The 19,528-nt window shown below is 40.6% G+C and overlaps 2 protein-coding genes across 3 annotated transcripts; both read left to right on the forward strand.

The window, feature by feature from the left end:
• Positions 1-5,150: 5,150 nt before the first annotated feature.
• LOC307026893 (uncharacterized protein) lies at positions 5,151-18,869 on the forward strand (the record flags this gene model as incomplete). 2 transcript variants are annotated; one of them, XM_079695052.1, is made up of 6 exons in its annotated part: positions 5,942-6,008; positions 6,250-6,323; positions 13,961-14,990; positions 15,846-15,998; positions 16,272-16,361; positions 17,026-18,869. In XM_079695052.1, the coding sequence occupies exons 3-6, from the start codon at positions 13,980-13,982 to the stop codon at positions 17,161-17,163; spliced, it is 1,392 nt and encodes a 463-aa protein (XP_079551178.1). In that variant the 5' UTR covers positions 5,942-6,008; positions 6,250-6,323; positions 13,961-13,979. The 2 variants fall into 2 exon arrangements, with proteins under 2 accessions (XP_079551179.1, XP_079551178.1); XM_079695053.1 differs by lacking the exons at positions 13,961-14,990; positions 15,846-15,998; positions 16,272-16,361; positions 17,026-18,869 and adding exons at positions 5,151-5,161; positions 6,688-7,811.
• LOC307026894 (E3 SUMO-protein ligase ZBED1-like) lies at positions 8,944-10,186 on the forward strand. Its single transcript, XM_079695054.1, has one exon. The coding sequence runs from the start codon at positions 8,949-8,951 to the stop codon at positions 9,888-9,890; it is 942 nt and encodes a 313-aa protein (XP_079551180.1). The 5' UTR covers positions 8,944-8,948; the 3' UTR covers positions 9,891-10,186.
• Positions 18,870-19,528: the final 659 nt, after the last annotated feature.

The raw sequence follows: 19,528 nt of genomic DNA on the forward strand, positions 1-19,528 counted from the left end.
GCACGATATTGGTTTTTTGAAACCGATACCGATAACTTCCTGCTTCTCAAGACCGATACCGATAACCGATAATAATATAATATATATATATATATATATATATATTAAATGTACCTGTAGTTTTTTTCTCGTTTTAGCCCTGGGGTCGTCTCTGGCAAACTTCTTGCATTTTTCAAAAGCCTCGTCGATAGGTAAAAGCCCCGGTGCCTTTGCAGCTGGCTTTGGATTCGCCGCTAGTTTAGCAGCGCAGGCGTCTTTGTACGCTTTTAACACACCATCGTAGCGATGGCGATGTTTCAGGTGACTAATCAGGTTGGAAGTGTTATAGCTCGTTGCCATTTTCCCTTCTCGTGGAACTTCTGCATTGCATTTGTTAATACAAATAGCAAGCGAACTATCTAACTCTGAAACTTTGAAATAGTCCCATACTACAGACGACATGTTTGTTTACTGTCATGGCTTCACGGCCGCACACCATTTACATCACAGCCAGGCATGAGTTAGGGAGCGATAATTCTCGATAATTATCGGGCCGATAATTATTGTGCACCACTATTGCCAACCCTCCCGATTTTCCTCCCAGGGTCATATTTCTCCCGATTTCTGACTAAATCTGATTTCTGAACATAACGCTCCACATGTTACTGTTTCCACTCAGACTTCAATACAGCTACACCATTGTTTGGTTTCCATGGTAACGCGTCTCTTTAGTAGCGCACACAACTGAAAGTCTAAGAGGGTGTTCAGCATGGGAAGGAAGATAGTCACAGAAAACAGATCAAGAATGGACCCTACCCTCTGCTCACTCCTTTCCTGTAAATTAAACTATACAGGTTCAGCCCACACAGGACAGCGCAGTTGCTCCATCATTCCATCTTTCCTTTTTTCCTGCTCAATACGCTCTTGTTTGACAAGCTGAATGTTGACTGGTGTTTGACTGAACACACTCTCTGTGACAAGTTCCAGTTATTAACTCCGGTATTTACAAAGCTGTCATCTCCACATTTGAATTTGATGGATATCCATCAGATTGAGCAAATATCGTTTGGATTGCTGGTCTGGGGGGAGCTCGCGAGTGTGTGTGTGTGTGTGTGTGTGTGTGTGTGTGTGTGTGTGTGTGTGTGTGTGTGTGTGTGTGTGTGTGTGTGTGTGTGTGTGTGTTTGTGTTGTTTGTTTCCCGGGGAAAACCCTCACGAGAAACACCGGCTGTTGTTATGCCTGCAGTGACGTAAAGTCACTCCGTTCTCCGCTTTTAACTATACCGTTACAAGCTTCAAAGTTGTATTTATCATCTGAATTTGCCGAAACAAGTTTAATATTCTAAAAGCCAAGACTTTGTTTATTTGAAATCAGATGAAAACAAACTGTAACGGGATCTGCCGTGTTATCTATGATTACACGCCTTTCATTCATAATTTCAGCGGAGGGAGGGGGAGCGACGCTGTGGAAGAGCAGAGTGGCGAGTGAGAGCTGTCATCTTCCCTTTACAAGCTTAAAAAATACCTGTAGCTAATGAGATTGAATATAACAATCAAAAATAACAAAATACACAGCTAGATCAGATGGCGTTCTTTTTAGATTCGACTTTAGAGTAGAGGGGAATTATTGAAACGGGATGTGTACAGTGTTCCGCGGCATTCGCTGCTGCGAAAATGTGGGGCAGTGCTGTAAATTGAGGGGGACAATGGCCCATTAGCCCCCCTGCTTCCGGCGCCCTTGGTTCCCAGTACTTAGTCCCGCCAAACTCTTTAGTCCCGAAACTGTCCTAGTAAATCGCGTTCACCCCAGAATAAGTCCCTGAGGGAGGATTACGCAAATGAAGCCGCTGACGTAACTTCTTCTTCTTCTTCTTCTTCTGCTTTGGGTTTACTAGCAGGCCGCAAACAACTTCACGGAGTATACTGCCACCCGAAGTCCCGGAGTCCCCTGGACTGGAATGGCAGTAAATCGCCACCCGAAGCCTTCCGGGTAAATCACCAGAAGCACCGACACCTCCTCATCACACCATCGCTCCCACGTTGTATTTTGTGTTGCCATAAGTTAGTCTCTCTCCGTTAGAGCACTGGGCTAATGCTAATGCGAGTGTAGCCCAGTTATTTCCTAGTTTAATCAGGGAAGGGCACTGAGTTCGTTAACTCAATAAATCTAATTTACAATGAAGAATACATAAGGTAATGTTGTCTTATTTCTCTTAAATTATCCTGTTTATATTTTACCAATGTACCCTTTGTGTTATCTTGAGTCCAGCCCATTCCCAAACCGCCCCCTACACCCTACCCCTCCATTTGCGCGTTCACGTGGAGGGTCCGCTATATTGAGGGCTGTTCCAAAGCAACGAGTGTGGAGCGGTGTGGAGGGGGAGTGGGCTATCAAGCCCTCAAACAGCGAGTCTGGATCGGTGCTGACTTGAGACCGGTCTCTACCTTACCGGAGTCACGCTGTGTGTGTCCGTCAGGAAACAAGCTGTAAACAAGTAGTTCCAGCATACATCCACTGATAAATTGCGAGTTTAACGACCTCATGATAACCTCATATGTTTTTAACTTAGGATCATACCTGTGTTTAGTCTAGAAAAAGGTAAATGTGTACATTTTATTATAACGTTGTGTATATTTACAGACCGTTGCAAAAACTAAGAAGCTTATAAACATCAGGTTTAAAACTAAAAGAGCTTTGAGACAACATATAAAAGATGTTTGGAGTTTTATTTGAGTTATTAATTTAAACTTTTTGTGTAAGAGATGCTGATTTGAAACCGTTGTTACATACAGTTACGGCATTACCTGTTTCTGCCGGAGAGAGGGGAGGCCGTCCCAAAGCTTGCCGCTGTATTTACTCCCTCCATCTGACAGGAGGGAGCCTCGTTGAGCTGCGAGTGTGGCTACAGATGGAGTTCACTCCATCACGGAGGGGTAGGGCGAGGGAGTGGTTTGGGATTGGGCCTCCCTTTAAACACCTTTAAGTACTGTAACTTCGCTAGTATTAGATTATGTCTACTCTACTATAACATATACACACTGAACAATTTAGCTGAGTGACATATAATAGAAATGTATAATTAAATGTGTTGAGCACAATGACACTTACCTTAAGGTGACCAGATTTTCAAAATTAAAACCAGGGACATTTTGAGTTTTGCGGTCAATATATAATTAACATATCCAATTTTCTTCACTGTTAAAGAAAAAAGGGGGACAATTCTGGTTCAATGTAATTCAAACATTTGAACTATTGGATACAAACAGAAGGACGATAGCTCATATATGAGACTCCAAAGGTCTTTTATTTTGAAACTGTAAGTCAGAATGTCCAGATTCTCTCTGAGTGATTAGATGGGGTGTCCTGCTATCACCCTGAAGTGAAATAAGTCTTTGATACTGGATAGTTTTTGTTTTATTCTTATCTAAAAACAGAGGGATGATAGCTCATATATGAGACTTCAGAGGTCTTTTATTTTAAAACTCTACATCAGATTGTCCTGATTCTCTCTGAGTGACTAGGTGGGGTGTCCTGCTATCACCCTGGAGTGAAATAAGTATTTGATTATTTGACAGTTCTTTATTTATTCTTGTATAAAAACAGAAAGACGATAGCCCATATATGAGATTTCAAAAGTATTTTATTTTGAAATTCTAGGTCAGATTGTCCTGATTTTCTCTTATTGACTAGATGGGGTCTCCTGTCATCACCCTGAAGTGAAATAAGTATTTGATTGACTTCGAATGACTCTTTGATTATGGACAGTTTCCATTAAATAATAATCAAAATATAGATGGACAATAGATCTAATTGGAGATTTTAAATAGTCAACAAGTGGAAATGTCAGATATGTCTTCATAACTGTATCCTTACATTTTACATTCACTCAGTTATAATGTGGTAGTTATACGTAGTTTGTTTTAAATTATTATTGATCACATTATATAGTACATATATCTTAATTTAAGCTTCAGGATATATGAATATGTTTGGTGTGTTTTTTAGGTATATTTGTTATTGACCGAGTAAACGCTTTTATTTTGAAGGCAGTTTTTACAGGCCTCTACCGTAATGTATAGGATATTCGCATACAACGTGCGGGCTGGCTTGATTGTGTTTTCCGAATTAGGGGCTGGCTTGACCACAGTCTGTTACCCCGGTGTTTCCTGACATGAAACGTTTTATTTCACCTTGCTATGTGTTTTTGACGTATATTAAAAAACGGGGACATTTCCGGGGACAGTTTCAACCGGGGACAGGCCAATACAAACGGGGACGTCTGGTCACCCTAAATTACCTTAAACACATTAGTTGTAATACCTCTATTTATATAAATCACTAAATATCACACTGGAATCAGTTTTAGAAATAGAGATCTCAATTACTTTTATTGTATACTTCACTGAAAAAAGGGGGACTGGCCATCTGTTGGATTTATCCAAGCCTATTGTGTGAATGTTATACAATTGCCTCATGTTCCGAAGCAAAATGTAATAGTATTGAGTAGAATCTACATTTTATGTGGAGAGAGTACATGAACTTGTTTAGGTCATGTTGGGATAAAATGAGTCAATCAAATAAATGTATCAATTCCACCGCAATATACCCCGCGAAATCGCGCAATGCATTTCTTTGTGGAAGACAGCAGCAAGGAAGGCAGCTCTGTCCCGCCATTACCCAGCTTGGATCGGTAAGTATGGATGGTTGGAATACATTGGAATATTAGTTAATGCGTAACTATATGTAATATAATGCATTGAAAGTCACCAACATAAGTTAATGAACTGTCATGAAGTTATTTGCTCTCGTGCTGTTGAATTACCATGTGCTACGTTTCCTCTGTGAAAATGGCGGGTGGGGCCCGCCGCAAGGTGTTGGTTCGAAGTTACTTAATGCTATCTGTTAATTTAGCCATTGTTAGCTAACGTCGCATTAGGATTAACGTTAGCTTTCAAACGAAAGCTTTGGTCAACGAGCAGTAGGGGTTTACATTACTGTCTTTTAATTAAGAGGCTGGGGCGCTCACTTTTTAACCAAGCCACGCTCCAAAGTTATGCTAGATTTTAGCAAGGGAAAAACGGCCATGCTTTTTTAATGTCAATGCTGTTTTTGCTGCTGCAGATTGCTGCTGTAGATTGCCGTCAGACGACCGTAGTGCCTCTGCTGTGGTTCAAGTTCTGTGGTGAGTATGTATTTTATCTGTAAATAACAGGATTAGAAGTGTGGGTATCGTTTATCAGAATTATGATACCAGTAGGCTACCCTTAAAACCTGATTGGGGTACTAACGGGGCTAACGGCTACTTAGGGGCTAACGGCTTAGCATGGTTAGCAGTCCGGTGCATCAGCTTTAGGGCATATATGTATATGTGCGTCATTCTAGCTGATACAGACAGGCTATATGCTCTAGTTACCAGAAGCACATGGCTAATTATTACGCAGCACATGGTTAATTATTATGCAGACTGACATCATCTGACTTTCCCAGTGCCCCATGTAGCAGTGATTATTATGATAAGGATAGGTATCCTTTGACTTGAGAAGTCGATACTACTTGGTACCAGATTATTTCGGTAGGTACCCAGCCGTATATATACATGTACATTGAAGGGAGCAATGGTGTCATTTACATTTTCAGATGCAGACATGTATATTGGCTATTTGTTGATCTGCTATAAAAAAGATTGGCATCATCCCTCAAAATAACATAATCTGTTGACCTGTAGAGTCATAGCCGCGGGAAGTCATTTTACTTAGGGGGTGAGGCCAAAAGTGGGGAGAGATTTCAACAGTAACATGAACATAATAGTAACCAGCAAAAAATGTACACCATTCACCAACAGGGGGTGCTGCAGCACCTCCAGAACCCCTACTTCCCGTATGTGTAGAGTATTTACAATTTTTGTCTATAGAAATACTGTTTTGCATTGTATAAGTGTTTTTTGTGTTGCTCTTTTTTGCAGCAGATTGAAACGCGAACTCTGTGCGTGTCTGGAGTCGGCGCTTTTACTGTGGGCTCAAATTGATGTGGTGAGAATACAATTGTATTTTGGTTTAACCCTGTCCCACTCGGTGTGATTGGCCATTGTGTGATGTGTCACACTTTTTGAAATGCTTTTTATAAACAATTGTGTCACTACTGTTACTTAGACCTTCCCCATTTTATTATTGATTGATGTTTGTTATTTCATTTTGACAGCTTGTCTTACATTTTTGTCAGAATTTTCTCATTAGACATTAATCCTTCTTTGTTTCCATTTGTCTTTTGCAGTGAATGGTGCTGCAAGTTTGCCAGAATGTTGCTGTGAATGTGGCGTTGTAAGGCCTGCCCCTCAGTTTTACCAAGTAGGTCCCAAATATTAAAACATTATCGAGTGAAACATAGATATTATGGGAATAATAATCGTTTTCCTTGTGTATATGTAAGCTGCCCCTGCACTTTTAAAACGTGGAATGCGCTTTTAATTCATTTGAATAGATTTCATGTGACTAAAACCAGTCATCAATCCAAGAGCTGTATATTTAGGTGCCAGTTATGTCCTTGTAAGGATCTTGTCTCGGAAAGGTATTACTGGGCTCACATTAATGCACACCTTAACAAAAATGAGGTTGTAACTTGAATGTTTTATAGATTGCAACTTTCAAACAAATATCTACGGAACATTTAAATCCCACTGGAGAAGAAAACATACTTATTATTCAATTACAGATTTTAAACCAGAAATTGTGACATCAACCACCTTTGTTTCTCTGGAATCTGCGCAAAATACTTCAGATGATGAAATAGGTGAGGCATACTCGGATGCACAACCAGATTGCAGTGTTTATGCCCCGAATGACCTTCCAAATGTAATTGAACAAACTTTTGCAGCAGCTTTGTTAAAGTTGGAACATTTAACCCATGTACCAAGCACAGCAATCAATGATTTTTTGCTAGAGCTTCACAACTTAACTAGCTCTCTCTCGAGTTCCCACACTAATGGCGTTCTAGTTGATATTTTTCAGAAGCACAAACTCCAGGTTGACAGAGCTATCATAGAGGAAATAACCACTTCTCTGTGCACTGGGAATTCTATAAATAAAGCCATAGAGAAGGGTGGTCCTTTGAGCTCTACATATCAACGTAAGCAGTATTACAAGGCAAACTTTAATATTGTTGAACCAGTTGAATGTATTTTGGATGCTAAAGAGAAGAAAACCTTCCAGTATGTCCCCATTCTTGAATCTCTACAGGTGCTGTTGAATAGGAAAGATATTGTGGACAAGTTAGTTTGTAGTCACGAAACGCAAAGGGAAACAGAGACAGCAAAAGAAATTGTGTACAAGTGTTTCAGGGATGGTCTGCATTGTAAGCAAAACAGTTTATTGTCAGGTCAAGAGTTAAGGGTATCTATTGGTTTGTATGTTGATGACTTCGAGGTCTGTAACCCTCTTGGCACCTCCCGTAAAACCCACAAACTTTGTGCTGTGTACTGGGTGCTGAGTAACCTACCCCCAGGGTCTCATTCCTCTTTGTCCTCCATTTACTTAGCTATTTTGTGCAAAACAGACAATGTTAAGACCTATGGCTATGACAAGGTTTTAGAGCCACTTCTACGTGATCTCAGGTCTTTGGAAGTTGATGGAATTTTTGTCCCACAACTGGGAACATCGCTCAAAGGTACAGTTCAAACTATTGCTGCAGACAATTTAGGAGCTCATGGATTAGCGGGTTTTGTTGAGAATTTTTCAGGCACCTATTTTTGTCGTTTTTGTACTGCAACAGCTTCAGACATTGCATCAAATGAGGTTAGAGCAGGAACTTTCAGCCTCAGAACAAAAGGAAATACATGACACTCATGTCAGAACAGCCCTAGATAGTGGCAGCTGCTGTTTTGGAGTTAAAAGAGCTTGTCCTTTGACTAAAGCGCTTTCTCATTTTAATGTCATCAGTGGCTACCCTCCTGACATTGCCCACGATCTCTTTGAAGGCATTGTGCCTGTTGAAATAGCACATTGTCTAACATTTCTAATCTCAAAGAAGTACATAACCTTGGAAGATATTAACAATTCCATTCTACATTTCCCATACAAGTGGACAGACAAAACAAATAAGCCTCATATTTTGCCACAAAATCTCTCACACAGGAAAACCATAGGTGGTAATGCCCATGAAAACTGGTGCTTGTTAAGATTGCTCCCATTTATAATTGGGCCTAAGATTCCTGAGCATGATCCAGCATGGCAGGTCTTGTTGGACCTAAAACAGATTGTTGAGCTTGTGGTTGCCCCAGTTCACAACGACGAGTCTATTGCATACCTTGAGAGCAAAATTTCAGACCATAGACAAAGGTATCAAGAGGTTTTTCCTAACAATAGACTGCGTCCCAAACACCACTACATAGAACATTACCCACAACTAACAGGGTTTTTTGGGCCTCTTGTGGGACTTTGGACTATGAGGTTTGAGGCAAAGCACAGTTTCTTTAAAAACATAATCAAACACACCAGTTGCTTTAAAAACGTGCCCCTATCTCTGGCTGTGAAACATCAGTTTATGATTGGCTACCACTTGTCGTCTCCAAGTATTGATAAACAAATGCTGGATGTCTCAGATGTATCTTCTGTCCCCTTAGATGTTTTGAAGGAGGAGCTAGTTCAAGCTTTTAAACAGAAAGATCCTGACATATCTGAAATACACCTTGCAAAAAATGTTTGGAGCAAGGGAATAAACTACAGGACAGGTTAGGGCTGGGCGATAATTCGATCTCGGTTCGGGATCGCGATAAAATTTTGATCGATTGCGATATTATGCTTGGGACATATTATTCGATATGACATCTTAATAAAAAGTAGGCCGCCTAGGCGCAACAACACCAGTATCAGTTTGGCTGCTGTATGCCGGTAGGACACGCCCACGAGCGAGCAGCGTGGCTACAGAGTGAGACTGAAGACAGAGGGAGAAAGGGATGAACAAAGAAGTTGTCAAAAATGAGCGAAACTAAAGAGGACCGTGAAAGTGAAATTATTGGCGAACGCGAAAGCGACACCGTAGGCCTACTAGAAGACATAGTTGACAAAAAATGTCACACCACGTCAGCTGTGTGGACATGGTTCGGTTACGGCAAAAGCGACCAGGAGCAGACGAAGCCGGTCTGCAAAATATGCCGGTGGGTAGTACCAGCCAGGACGGGGAATACGACTAACCTTTTCAATCACCTGAAAAGGCACCACCCCACTAACTACACAGAGAGTGTGACACTGCGGGCTCAAGCTAGCACACCACACACGAAGCTAAGCCACACACACACGTCGCCCGGTAACATCAATAAACAACAATCCATCCAGTCGTGCTTTGCAGCCATTGCCCCGTATGAAAAACAGTCAAAGCGGAGCAAAACTATAACGAGCGCTATCACTTATTGCCTCGCTAAAGATATGATGCCCCTGTACACAGTGGAAAAAGAAGGCTTCAGGAAACTGATCAAAGTGTTAGACCCCAGGTACGAGCTCCCTGGTAGAAAATACTTTTCTCGGACGGCGATGCCACAGCTTTATAATGAATGCCGTCGTAAGGTGGAAATTCATCTGAATGATGTTAAATACTTTGCCACCACCACCGATCTATGGTCTAGCCGTACATCGGAGCCATATATGAGTCTCACGATTCATTTCATTGACGAGGAGTGGGCTCTACACAGCAAATGCTTACAGACAGCATACTTCCCAGAGGACCATACTGGGGAAATCATCAGCCAGGGGCTGGAGGATGCACTCAAATCCTGGGGCCTTAGGGAAGACCGACAGGTGTGCATCACAACAGACAACGGTGCAAACGTTGTCAAGGCTGTTTCCCTCAAAGGCTGGTCCCGGCTGCAGTGCTTTGGTCATCGACTGCACCTTGCCATTGGTAAGTTCATGATGATAGGCTAATAATAAAAAAAGTTCATGATGATGTCAAAGGCTACATTTTCAGCTCTAATAATAGCTCAGTGTAATGATTCGTATTCTTATACACTGTTGCCCATAAAGCTGGAATAAAATGTATATTTTTACCTCTTCTCATGAAATGATAGTAACAATGTGATTTATTCTTCATAAAGTATATTCTCAAAATTGGTAACTGGGACTCAGTAGCCTATGTAATTATTGCACCTGGTAATTACTGATGTGTATAAATTGGAATAGAAATAGGAATGTATCTCAAAACAAAATTATTTCACTTTACATGCCTCAATAAACCAATGTACAGGCTATCACTTTATAACTATTGATACTGATACTAGGTGATAATACGATCATTACTAACATTTTGCATCTAAGATGTATTTGAATGAAGAGTTTATATTCTATCACTGTACTCAACTTAAATTGAGGAAAAATATGTTTATGTGTGTAGTCTAATTGATTTTCATATCAAGGATGTCATGAAAATATTATGATTTATTATTATAAGACAGAAACTAATTTTTAAATAATACTTAATACTAATAATACTACATTTTTGTCATCTACAGAGCGAAGTGTGAGAGACAAGAGAATAGAGAGAGCCATGGGTGTGAGCAAAAAAGTGGTTAGTACTTTCTCATACTCATGGAAGAAGAAAAAAGAACTAACAGCTGCACAAAAGGAGCTCGACCTACCTGAGCACCGGTTGATGACAGAATCACCTACCAGGTGGGGTTCTCGCCATGCAATGATAGCACGAGTACTGGAGCAGGAGAAGGCCATTTCAAAGGTTTTATCTGCTGATAGAAAAACAAGGCACCTGGCTCTCTCATGGCAAGACATTGAGGTCTTGGAGTCTGTACACAAGGCCCTTAATCCACTTGTTGAGTTCACTGATGCCCTCTCTGGTGAAGCACATGTCAGTGTCTCTTGTGTGAAACCTGTCCTACAGCTCTTCAATACAGAGGTCTTGAAGCCAGGAGAGGATGACACAGAGCTAACGAAGGCCATCAAAACTACTATCACCACATATTTGAATGAAAAGTATGATGATGATGCCACTGATGACCTCCTTAACATGGCATCTCTTGTTGATCCTCGGTTCAAGACCCGCTACATCCAAGGTGACAAGGTAGAGGCTGTGAAATCCAGAGCTGTGGCACAGATCCTGGGTGACTGTCAGAGCACACCACAGTCTACTCTCACACCTACAGCTACTGCTACTGCTACAGCTTCAGCTCCACCAGCCAAAATGCAGAGGAAGACACTGGGCAGCTTTTTCAAGAAGTCCTACTCTGTTTCTACCTCTAGTCTAACAGATGAGCAGGATGTTGAGGCTGAACTGAACAGTTACCTGCTAGCTCCAGAAGTAGACGGTGAGACCAACCCCCTGGCATGGTGGAAAATCCACTGCACATCATACCCCAGAGTGAGCTTCCTGGCAAAGCGGTATCTATGTATTCCTGCCACCAGCTCACCCTCAGAGCGTGCTTTTAGTACAAGTGGCAATATTGTGTCCTGCCATAGGGCAGCTTTAAAGCCAGATGTGGTGAACAGACTTGTCTTTCTTGCAAAAAACCTGTAATGGGGTAAATGATGTTCACTACTGCACAAGATGTAGAATAACTGTGACTGGTTTACTATGTTTACACATTACACACAGTGTTTCCCCTACCATTGTCTTGGCCGGGCGCTGCGCCCTGCCAACGGAGCCCCGCGCCCTGCCTGAAATTCAAGGTGTTTTTTGTTTTTTTGTATTTAGAAAAAAAAAAAAAAAAAAAGCACCAAATTGCAACTGAAGTAATCTATCTACGGTCACTTTTCACATTGAACATGTGCTCTTTTATTAAATAAACTAAACGCCTATGTTATTTATCCAATGTATGTGCATGTTTCAGTGTCCACTGCTTTGCGTATTCACATTCTCCCTCCGCTGTTTCTGAAGGGCGGGGCTCCGCTCCGCTCCCCCCCCCCCACACACACAGGAACGCAACAATGAACGTAGCGTGCGCATTCTAAAAATAGCTCACAGATGGTGAGCAGGTACCGCGGTTTTGAACTACAGTATTGAATTTGACAGAAAACAACAATGAAACGCCAGCAGAAGAATAGTCTAATGAGTTGGGTGAAAAAAAAGACAGGAGATGTGAGTTGGTTTATTCAGTAAATTAGCTCAGGATAATTGGATGTTCTGTCTACACCTGTTGATGTGAGGCTAATGCAGGATTTGCTGGCTTGATGCTACCGGAATTTAGCGGCAGTGACTCAACAAATTTCCTCTTAAAATGTATCGTCAGCAATGTATGACAAGCAGACTGCTTGTTTAATGTTAGACTCACACCAATAGCTCAATATGATCATAACACGATTGCTTTCATATCAGAGATCAGATGAGGTGGAGCTGCCTTTAGCAATAGAGGATGAGGCAGAGAGAAGCAGCAGCAGCACAGGGCTGCAGCAGGTATGTTATATGCTGTAGTCAGGTGATTTAAATGTATCAATGAAAGGAAGAAGTGTAGGCTACATGATAAGAAGGGAATATAGTTTGAATTAAAGTAATAAAGTACAGTGTAACACTGTACTTTATTACTTTTTAATGTACAAATACTTTTTTACTGTACGATATCGATCACAATAATCCACAGCTCCTCTCTCTGCTCAAGAGGATAAAAAAAATGTGGGTGCCCCGAAAAAAATTTTCGGGATACCCGAGCAGCACCCTGCCAAGGCAGTAAACCTAGGGGAAACACTGACACATGTTTTTTATGTTTAGCACTTTAATGTGTCAGAGGGTCTGACCCACTTGGTTTTGTACTGCCTTGGTTTTGTACAAATATTTGAGATTATTATTATTTAATAATTGTTTTTTTTTTTTTATTCTGTATGAGCGAAAGCATTTTGTTCTCACTATTGGAAGGCATTAAACTTTATTATAAAGTTTCAGTGAATCTCTTGTTTCTTCAAGCTTCAGGATGTCCCTCACACTGGCAGCATCTGCAAAAACTACATATCGTGATAAGAATCGAGATCGATCAATATGGAAAAACATATCGTGATAACATTTTTTTCCATATCGCCCAGCCCTAGGACAGGTATGGTAGTTGTCCATGGGTCTGAAGGTGGCTTGCCCGAATTTGGGGAAATCCATCAAATATGCATTTTTCATCAGAGTGTTTTTTGTCTTGAAACTGCTGTGTGGATGGTATAGTGAGCACTACAGAGCCTTTGAGGTGACTCCATCTCCGTCACGAGAACTTGCTCTTGTGGAAGTCTGTGAACTGGTCGATGAGTATCCCTTGGCCGCCTATCTGGTTGGATGTGTGCGGATGGTGACCTTGAAGAGATCAATCTGTGTCTGACGTAAAGCAACAAATTAAACACTGCTTGGGCAGGTACAGACTAAAGTACCGAGAATAGGTACCGTTGGGTACTGGTATCGGTTCAAACACATATATATATAAACAATAGATGGCTCATGGGAGATTTTCCAGCGTAGCTCACCGGCCGCCATCTTGCTGCAGTCACCAGCTACTGTTGTAAGGTGAGTGATTTGCACAAAAATACTCTTAACTCGCTGAAATCTTGACTGATTTACAAACGGTTTGGTTTATTATAAACGTTATTAGCATGGCTATGATACAGGAGACAACAAGACATGTTGAAAAAAAATTCATAATTATAAGTATGCAGTATCATAACTACATCTTTGATGTTTATAACAAACCAACCTGTTTGAAAATTGAGCAAACTATGGTTATTTAAATAGTAAACCATAATGTTATGAATGAGCGAGCTGACTGCAGCAAGATGGCGGCCATGTTGCAACGTCGGTCTCCATTGGCCAGCAGCATGGGTGAGCCATCTATTGTTTATCTCTATGGGTTCAAATGTGAACAGTACCCAACCCTATACATTGGTCCAATAACATTGTTATTGTTCTTCACAATGAACCCTTTTAAAAAATGACAAGCATTCACTCTTCTACCAAGCCCCATGTACTTGAAATAAAACTAATTATAAACCTTTTATTGTTTATATACTCTCTTTCCTAAAAGACGGTGAAGAAAGACCGTGATGACATCAGCTGTTCTCAGAGTAATCCTAGGGGCTGACAGCTGTCAGAGGGTGGTGATTTCTGCTGGCCTGCCTTCAACTGTGAATGAACTGGAGAATGAGATAAAGACTCAGTGTAATGTAAAGGAACCCTTTCGGCTGCAGTTCATGGACACGCTTTTTGGCGATGAATTTATGAACTTAACTTCCATGGGAGAAATACAAGACAAAGCTACAGTCAAGGTCATATACACATCATGCAGACTTCTCAATGCTGATGCAGATCAATGTGTGGACAGTTGCTCCTTTCCACCAACCAGTCATCCTGATGACACCACATCTTCTCTAGGCGACAGCACCGGGATTCTCACATCTCCAGAGTCCACTTCTTCACGGTCTTCATGGCCAGGTGTGTTCCATGTTCCCCGTTTTTCGTATGATGCAGAGATTAAGCTTGAAAAGGCCCACAGAGTTCTCAGAGAAGAAGGGACACTGTTGATCCCTGATTCAAAGCTCAAGTCTGATATACTAGAGGGGTTGATTCAGGAGGTAGTTAAGCACAAAGTCTACGCCACGGACAGGGAGTTTGACCAAGTTGTAGAGGCTCTCGTCATGAAGCATCCATGTTTACAAGAAAAAGGCTCAGCCTCTGGCTATGGGGGATGGAAGACTAGTCTCAAATACAAGTTGTCCAACTACCGCACACATCTCCGGAAAGTGGGATGTCCTGAAGTATGTGTAAATACTTTGAAACATAAACCAGAAGGGAAACGTTCTCCTGCTTTTAAAGTTAAGAAACCAAAGAGGGGTGAAGTGGCCTACTGCCCTGACTTTCCACTTGGAGAATGCGCCCAGTCCTTGGAGAAGATGAGGGTTGAACTCCTTTCAGATTACAAGAAGCGTAATAACAGAGAGACAGTTGAGGCTAAAATGGAGAAAACATTTGCATTGAGAAGACAAGAAGTCATTCGTGATGTTCCCATGACCAGTGATGTACAAGAGAGATGGCCAGCTCTCTTTGGTGTAATGGAGGTGAGTACAAAGATAATGGTGTAACTTTTTGTGCTGTAGATGGTATATGCAACTGTTAGAGTAAAGCTTGGCCCCATTACGATGTTGTTCAGAAGTAGGTGCAAATGAATGCTGGATGTTGAAAAGCTGATGCTTCACTGCATTGCTGGCTTAAATATGTAAGAAGAAGGTGAAGTAGTAGGAATATTTGAAAAAGTGGGAACATGATTGAAGCAGATGAGTAGGGCTTGAGTTTAAGGATGTCCGTCATCCCAGGGGCCGAAAAAAATAGGATTGAGGAGGAGGAACATTTATTTAGCGAGGAATTTGGGCCTAGAGTTAAAAGGAAAAATACCGTGATAACGTCATAAATTAAAATGACTGCAAGTTTTGTTTAGCACAAGTTCTTATTAAACCTCCTTGAGAACAGAAACACACAGCACATACTGCTGGTGTCATGTCCTTACTGGTTTTCAGACTAACTGGTTTCCACATGTTGTGTTTACCGAACACAACAGTTGTGGTCTGCCTCTGTCATCAGATTCGTCACACATTCACAAACATATTATTGGCGATTTTCAGGTCCAAATCTCGTATCAACTGTGGCGAATATGATTGTATAAGTTAGCACTACATCAAAGCCGCCTAAAAAAATAAGTTTGTCTAAAATATATCAGATCGCGTCGAGCTGGATTACATCTCGGTAGAGCAAAATGCTTTCAGCATTCACACCCAATATTCCATAGCCGAAATCAAATGCTGAGCAAACATGCATAGTGCATACAGTTATGTGATTGGCAGCTGTAAGTTTAATGAAACAAATGTGTGTATGTCAGTGGGCCGTGTTGTTAAAAAATGGTTTCATTTTTTTTTCAGGTTAACGCAGAGTTCAAGCGGATTACAACTATGGCTCTACAGTCAAGGTTCCTGTCACAGCTTGACCTACACTCCGCAAGTCTGCTGAGGGTGTTCTCGAAAAAATCGGGGCAGCAGGGCAAGAAGTTAAAAGACATGGCTGCCATGATGACGGTAAGAACTTTTTAACTGTGTGTATATGTGTAGATACGTGTGTGTGTGTGTGTGTGTGTGTGTGTGTGTGTGTGTGTGTGTGTGTGTGTGTGTGTGTGTGTGTGTGTGTGTGTGTGTGTGTGTGTGTGTGTGTGTGTATATATATATAATATTTCCTTTTTGGCATTAGGTCAGTCTAAAATCAATTACAATGGTAAATTATCCCAAAATGTGACCACTCCATAGGTTCAATTTGATTAAAATGTCCCTATATTCTTTGTTTTAATCCTTAAGGAAGACATCGATGCTGACAGGGAGTGCCTCATTAAAGGACTCTGCATCTACCTCAATGAGGATCCTGAGGATCTGGTGAAGGAGTACATGGTGAGTGTGTGCTAAAGTAGTAGGCCACATACAAAAAAGAAGTTAGTTTGAACATGTTTTTAAGAAGAAAAATAGCCTCAGTTAAAAGAACCTCATTTGACCAGATATACCAGACCATATTACCAGACATGTTACATAGCTGTCTTCCTGAAATTGATATTATAATTGGTTTTGTTAGAATTAACATGGTCTATCATGATTTGTGTTCTTCTGATTCCAGAGACACATTCAAATACTAATGCAATAGTCTTAAGGACAGCTCTATCCTCCTCAGGCTGCAGTATCTTCCACCTGTGGGGCTTATATTACATTACATAGGGTGAATTATGAATCAGGAGTAGTACCCAATGCTTTGCTCATTAGTCTCCAGCATTACGTGTCATTTCATTTCACCTGTTTATTCTCTCCAACCTTCTCCTCTTTTTAAAGTCTCTGATATATATATTACCAATAATAATTACCATTCACTCAATTTAATGTACAACCTACAATCTGTTAGCCAGGCTGGTGAAACCCACAGGTGAAAACAAACCAGGTATTCTTCTTCGCAAGCATTGTGCTAATTAGTGTAGTGCCACAGTAGAGTCAAATAAGCAAATTGTGTCTTAATGAGGTCCGAGTAAAAAAAATCTTATCCTTAAAGAAATAATTTGTCTTCCACCAGGACATGACTGAGGCCAACACACTACGTGAGGTAGAAGAAACAACAGTGGGGATCTATGTTGCCAGAGAGACTCCCAGCAGTGACTATTCTGATGTCGGAGTTATCCTCGAGGGTGTGGTGGTGCTTCAGGATCTGTAGAATGTGGCTCTTGCAGCTGTAATGCTGTTTGGACTCATGTATGCCCTAAACATGAATTACCTGTTGAAGCTCCGCAACACCTTAGAAGTTATTCAGAAGCTTATAATGGAGGTGGATGCATCTGACCTTTCAAGAAAGGGCCAAAACTTGAAGAGGAAAATGCACGAGTGAAGAGAGCTCACTGTCCATGTTCACTGTCCATGTTCACGGCTCGCTGTTCCTACACTGTTCTTGTAGTTGAGATGCAGAGTATACATTCCTGGACTGAGTGGTGTGGCTGGTTCTCCCACCATCGCAGTTATTGATGCCTTATAAAAAGCAGGGGATGCTTTATTTATATATATATATTTTTGTTTTTTTGTTTACGTTGTTGTTGTTGTAACAAAATTGCTAAACGATATGTAAGGTCCTTTTTAATATTTGTACTTCTCAAATTGGAGATTAGTTTTGGAAAGACTTGAGTGATTATTTAATCTCCAGGTTCTTGAATAAAGGTCTTGAAACAAAACTTTCTAATCGTTTTCAATGTAAAAAAAGTGGGTTATGTTTGCTTTTAAAATCTGTTTCATATTTACATTCAATTATATTTATAAATATAATGTATAACAAAAAAAATTACAATTCTGAAAACATGTAATAGACATGGGAATATTAAAATAACAAATATTGCTAGAGTTATGTGATCAAATAGTGTTGGAATAAAAGGGATTGAATTGTGTTTGAATAAAGTGATCAAAATGGGTTGGAGTAAAATGATGAAAGTGTTTAATTTACTTTATTGAAACACATTTCAATAACTTTGAATCAACACAAAGTAATTGCGTTGATTGGACATAAATCGTTTGTGTTGATTTAAAACAATTCTATAGGTTGCTGCCAAAGCAAATTATTTGTGTGCAACAAATGTCCACAATTGAATTGAGTAAATCCAATGTGTTCTTTTTTTCAGTGTTGTGAAAAAACAGGAAATAGTCAGAATGTACCTTCAATAATGTCTGATTAATAATCCCTTTAACTGGAAATTATTAATCATATCAAAATAGTATAAGGTCACCTTTGAATACAATTTCACACTGAACTCAGTGGGCCCACACTCACTCAGCACACACACACACACAAGCCGGCAAATAAAATGAAATAAAACCCCTCACGTTGCAGGCCTAATGTGATGCTTGAAAGCGTTGAAAGTCAAAACTATTTGTCTTCTTCACTCAAATGAGCAATAAAACCAGAGTGATACCTTAACATCTTCAACTCCAAACTGCAGCTGTACCGATCCCAGTCTCAGATGGCGATCAAAGGTGGCGGGAAGGTGTCCAGCGAAGGCGTGCTCTCTCGTATTGTCCAAAACTCCTCACTGTCACCAACTTGCAGCAAAACTGATAAAGGTCTTCAGGGTTTCCATGCCGAAAAACCCCGAACTGAATCCAATAACGTCAGCTGAGTTAGCTATAACGTGGCTAAAGAGTCCATTAACTGTATTAATGAATGCAAACACTCAGTTGCTAACAAGCTAATACACACACGTGGATAACTCTGGGACAAACTTGGAGTAGAAAGGTAATCAGTTCCTTGCAGACAGTGTGTAGAAAATAATCCATATGAAGACTGTCGAGTTGATAATCTTGAGACACTAACTACATACTTATTTGCTATAAACTGTCAACTTTAATTCACTCTCTGTACCGCGACTTTGTCAGTCAAGCCACCACTCTGACTCACACTCTCTCTCCCGCCTTCACTTCCTCCCAACTTCAACCCTTGACTTTCAAAATAAAACACAATATTTATAATTATACATTTTAGTCTTTTAAACATATGTATTACACTTTCCCTTTTTAAACCGTTGTGAAATATCTTTTAATCGTTATCTTTGCATGAACTAGATATTTTACACTTATAACTAAATGACATATTTATTATCTAGTTTTAATTTCACTATAAGGGTTATTTTCAAACTGGTTACACCAAGCCCCCAGGAAGTGCGCCGGTGTCGGTACCATAATGTGTTCGGGGAACCATATGTGTTCGGGGTCCGTCTCTTACCAATGACGTCACGCATTGGCTCTACGGTAATTTATCCAGGGATGCTCGGGGGCAAATCACATCCACAGATCAAGACGAAGTGAATGGAAATACTCCCATACTCCTAGTGTGTGAAAATGTTTGTGAAAAACATGTGCAAAGTCTCCGAAAACGGAGCAGTGGCTGTACGGCATTGGCTGTACGGCAACTCAAGAGGACCATCATACACGGTCAAATTCCGAACATTTAAACATAGCCTCCACTTCATTCTCTTCTTTGTCCGTTATTATATGTAGAAGATATTACTTTTTTCTCCGTCATGTTGTTTCCATAGCAACAA

This window comes from Notothenia rossii (genome assembly GCF_949606895.1).
Source record: "Notothenia rossii genome assembly, contig: scaffold_162, whole genome shotgun sequence".
NCBI lineage: Eukaryota > Metazoa > Chordata > Actinopteri > Perciformes > Nototheniidae > Notothenia > Notothenia rossii.

What these genes read in the sequence shown, in the direction of transcription:
- LOC307026894 (XM_079695054.1), top strand. Translation starts at nt 8,949, where the DNA reads ATGAGCGAAACTAAAGAGGACCGTGAAAGTGAAATTATTGGCGAACGC.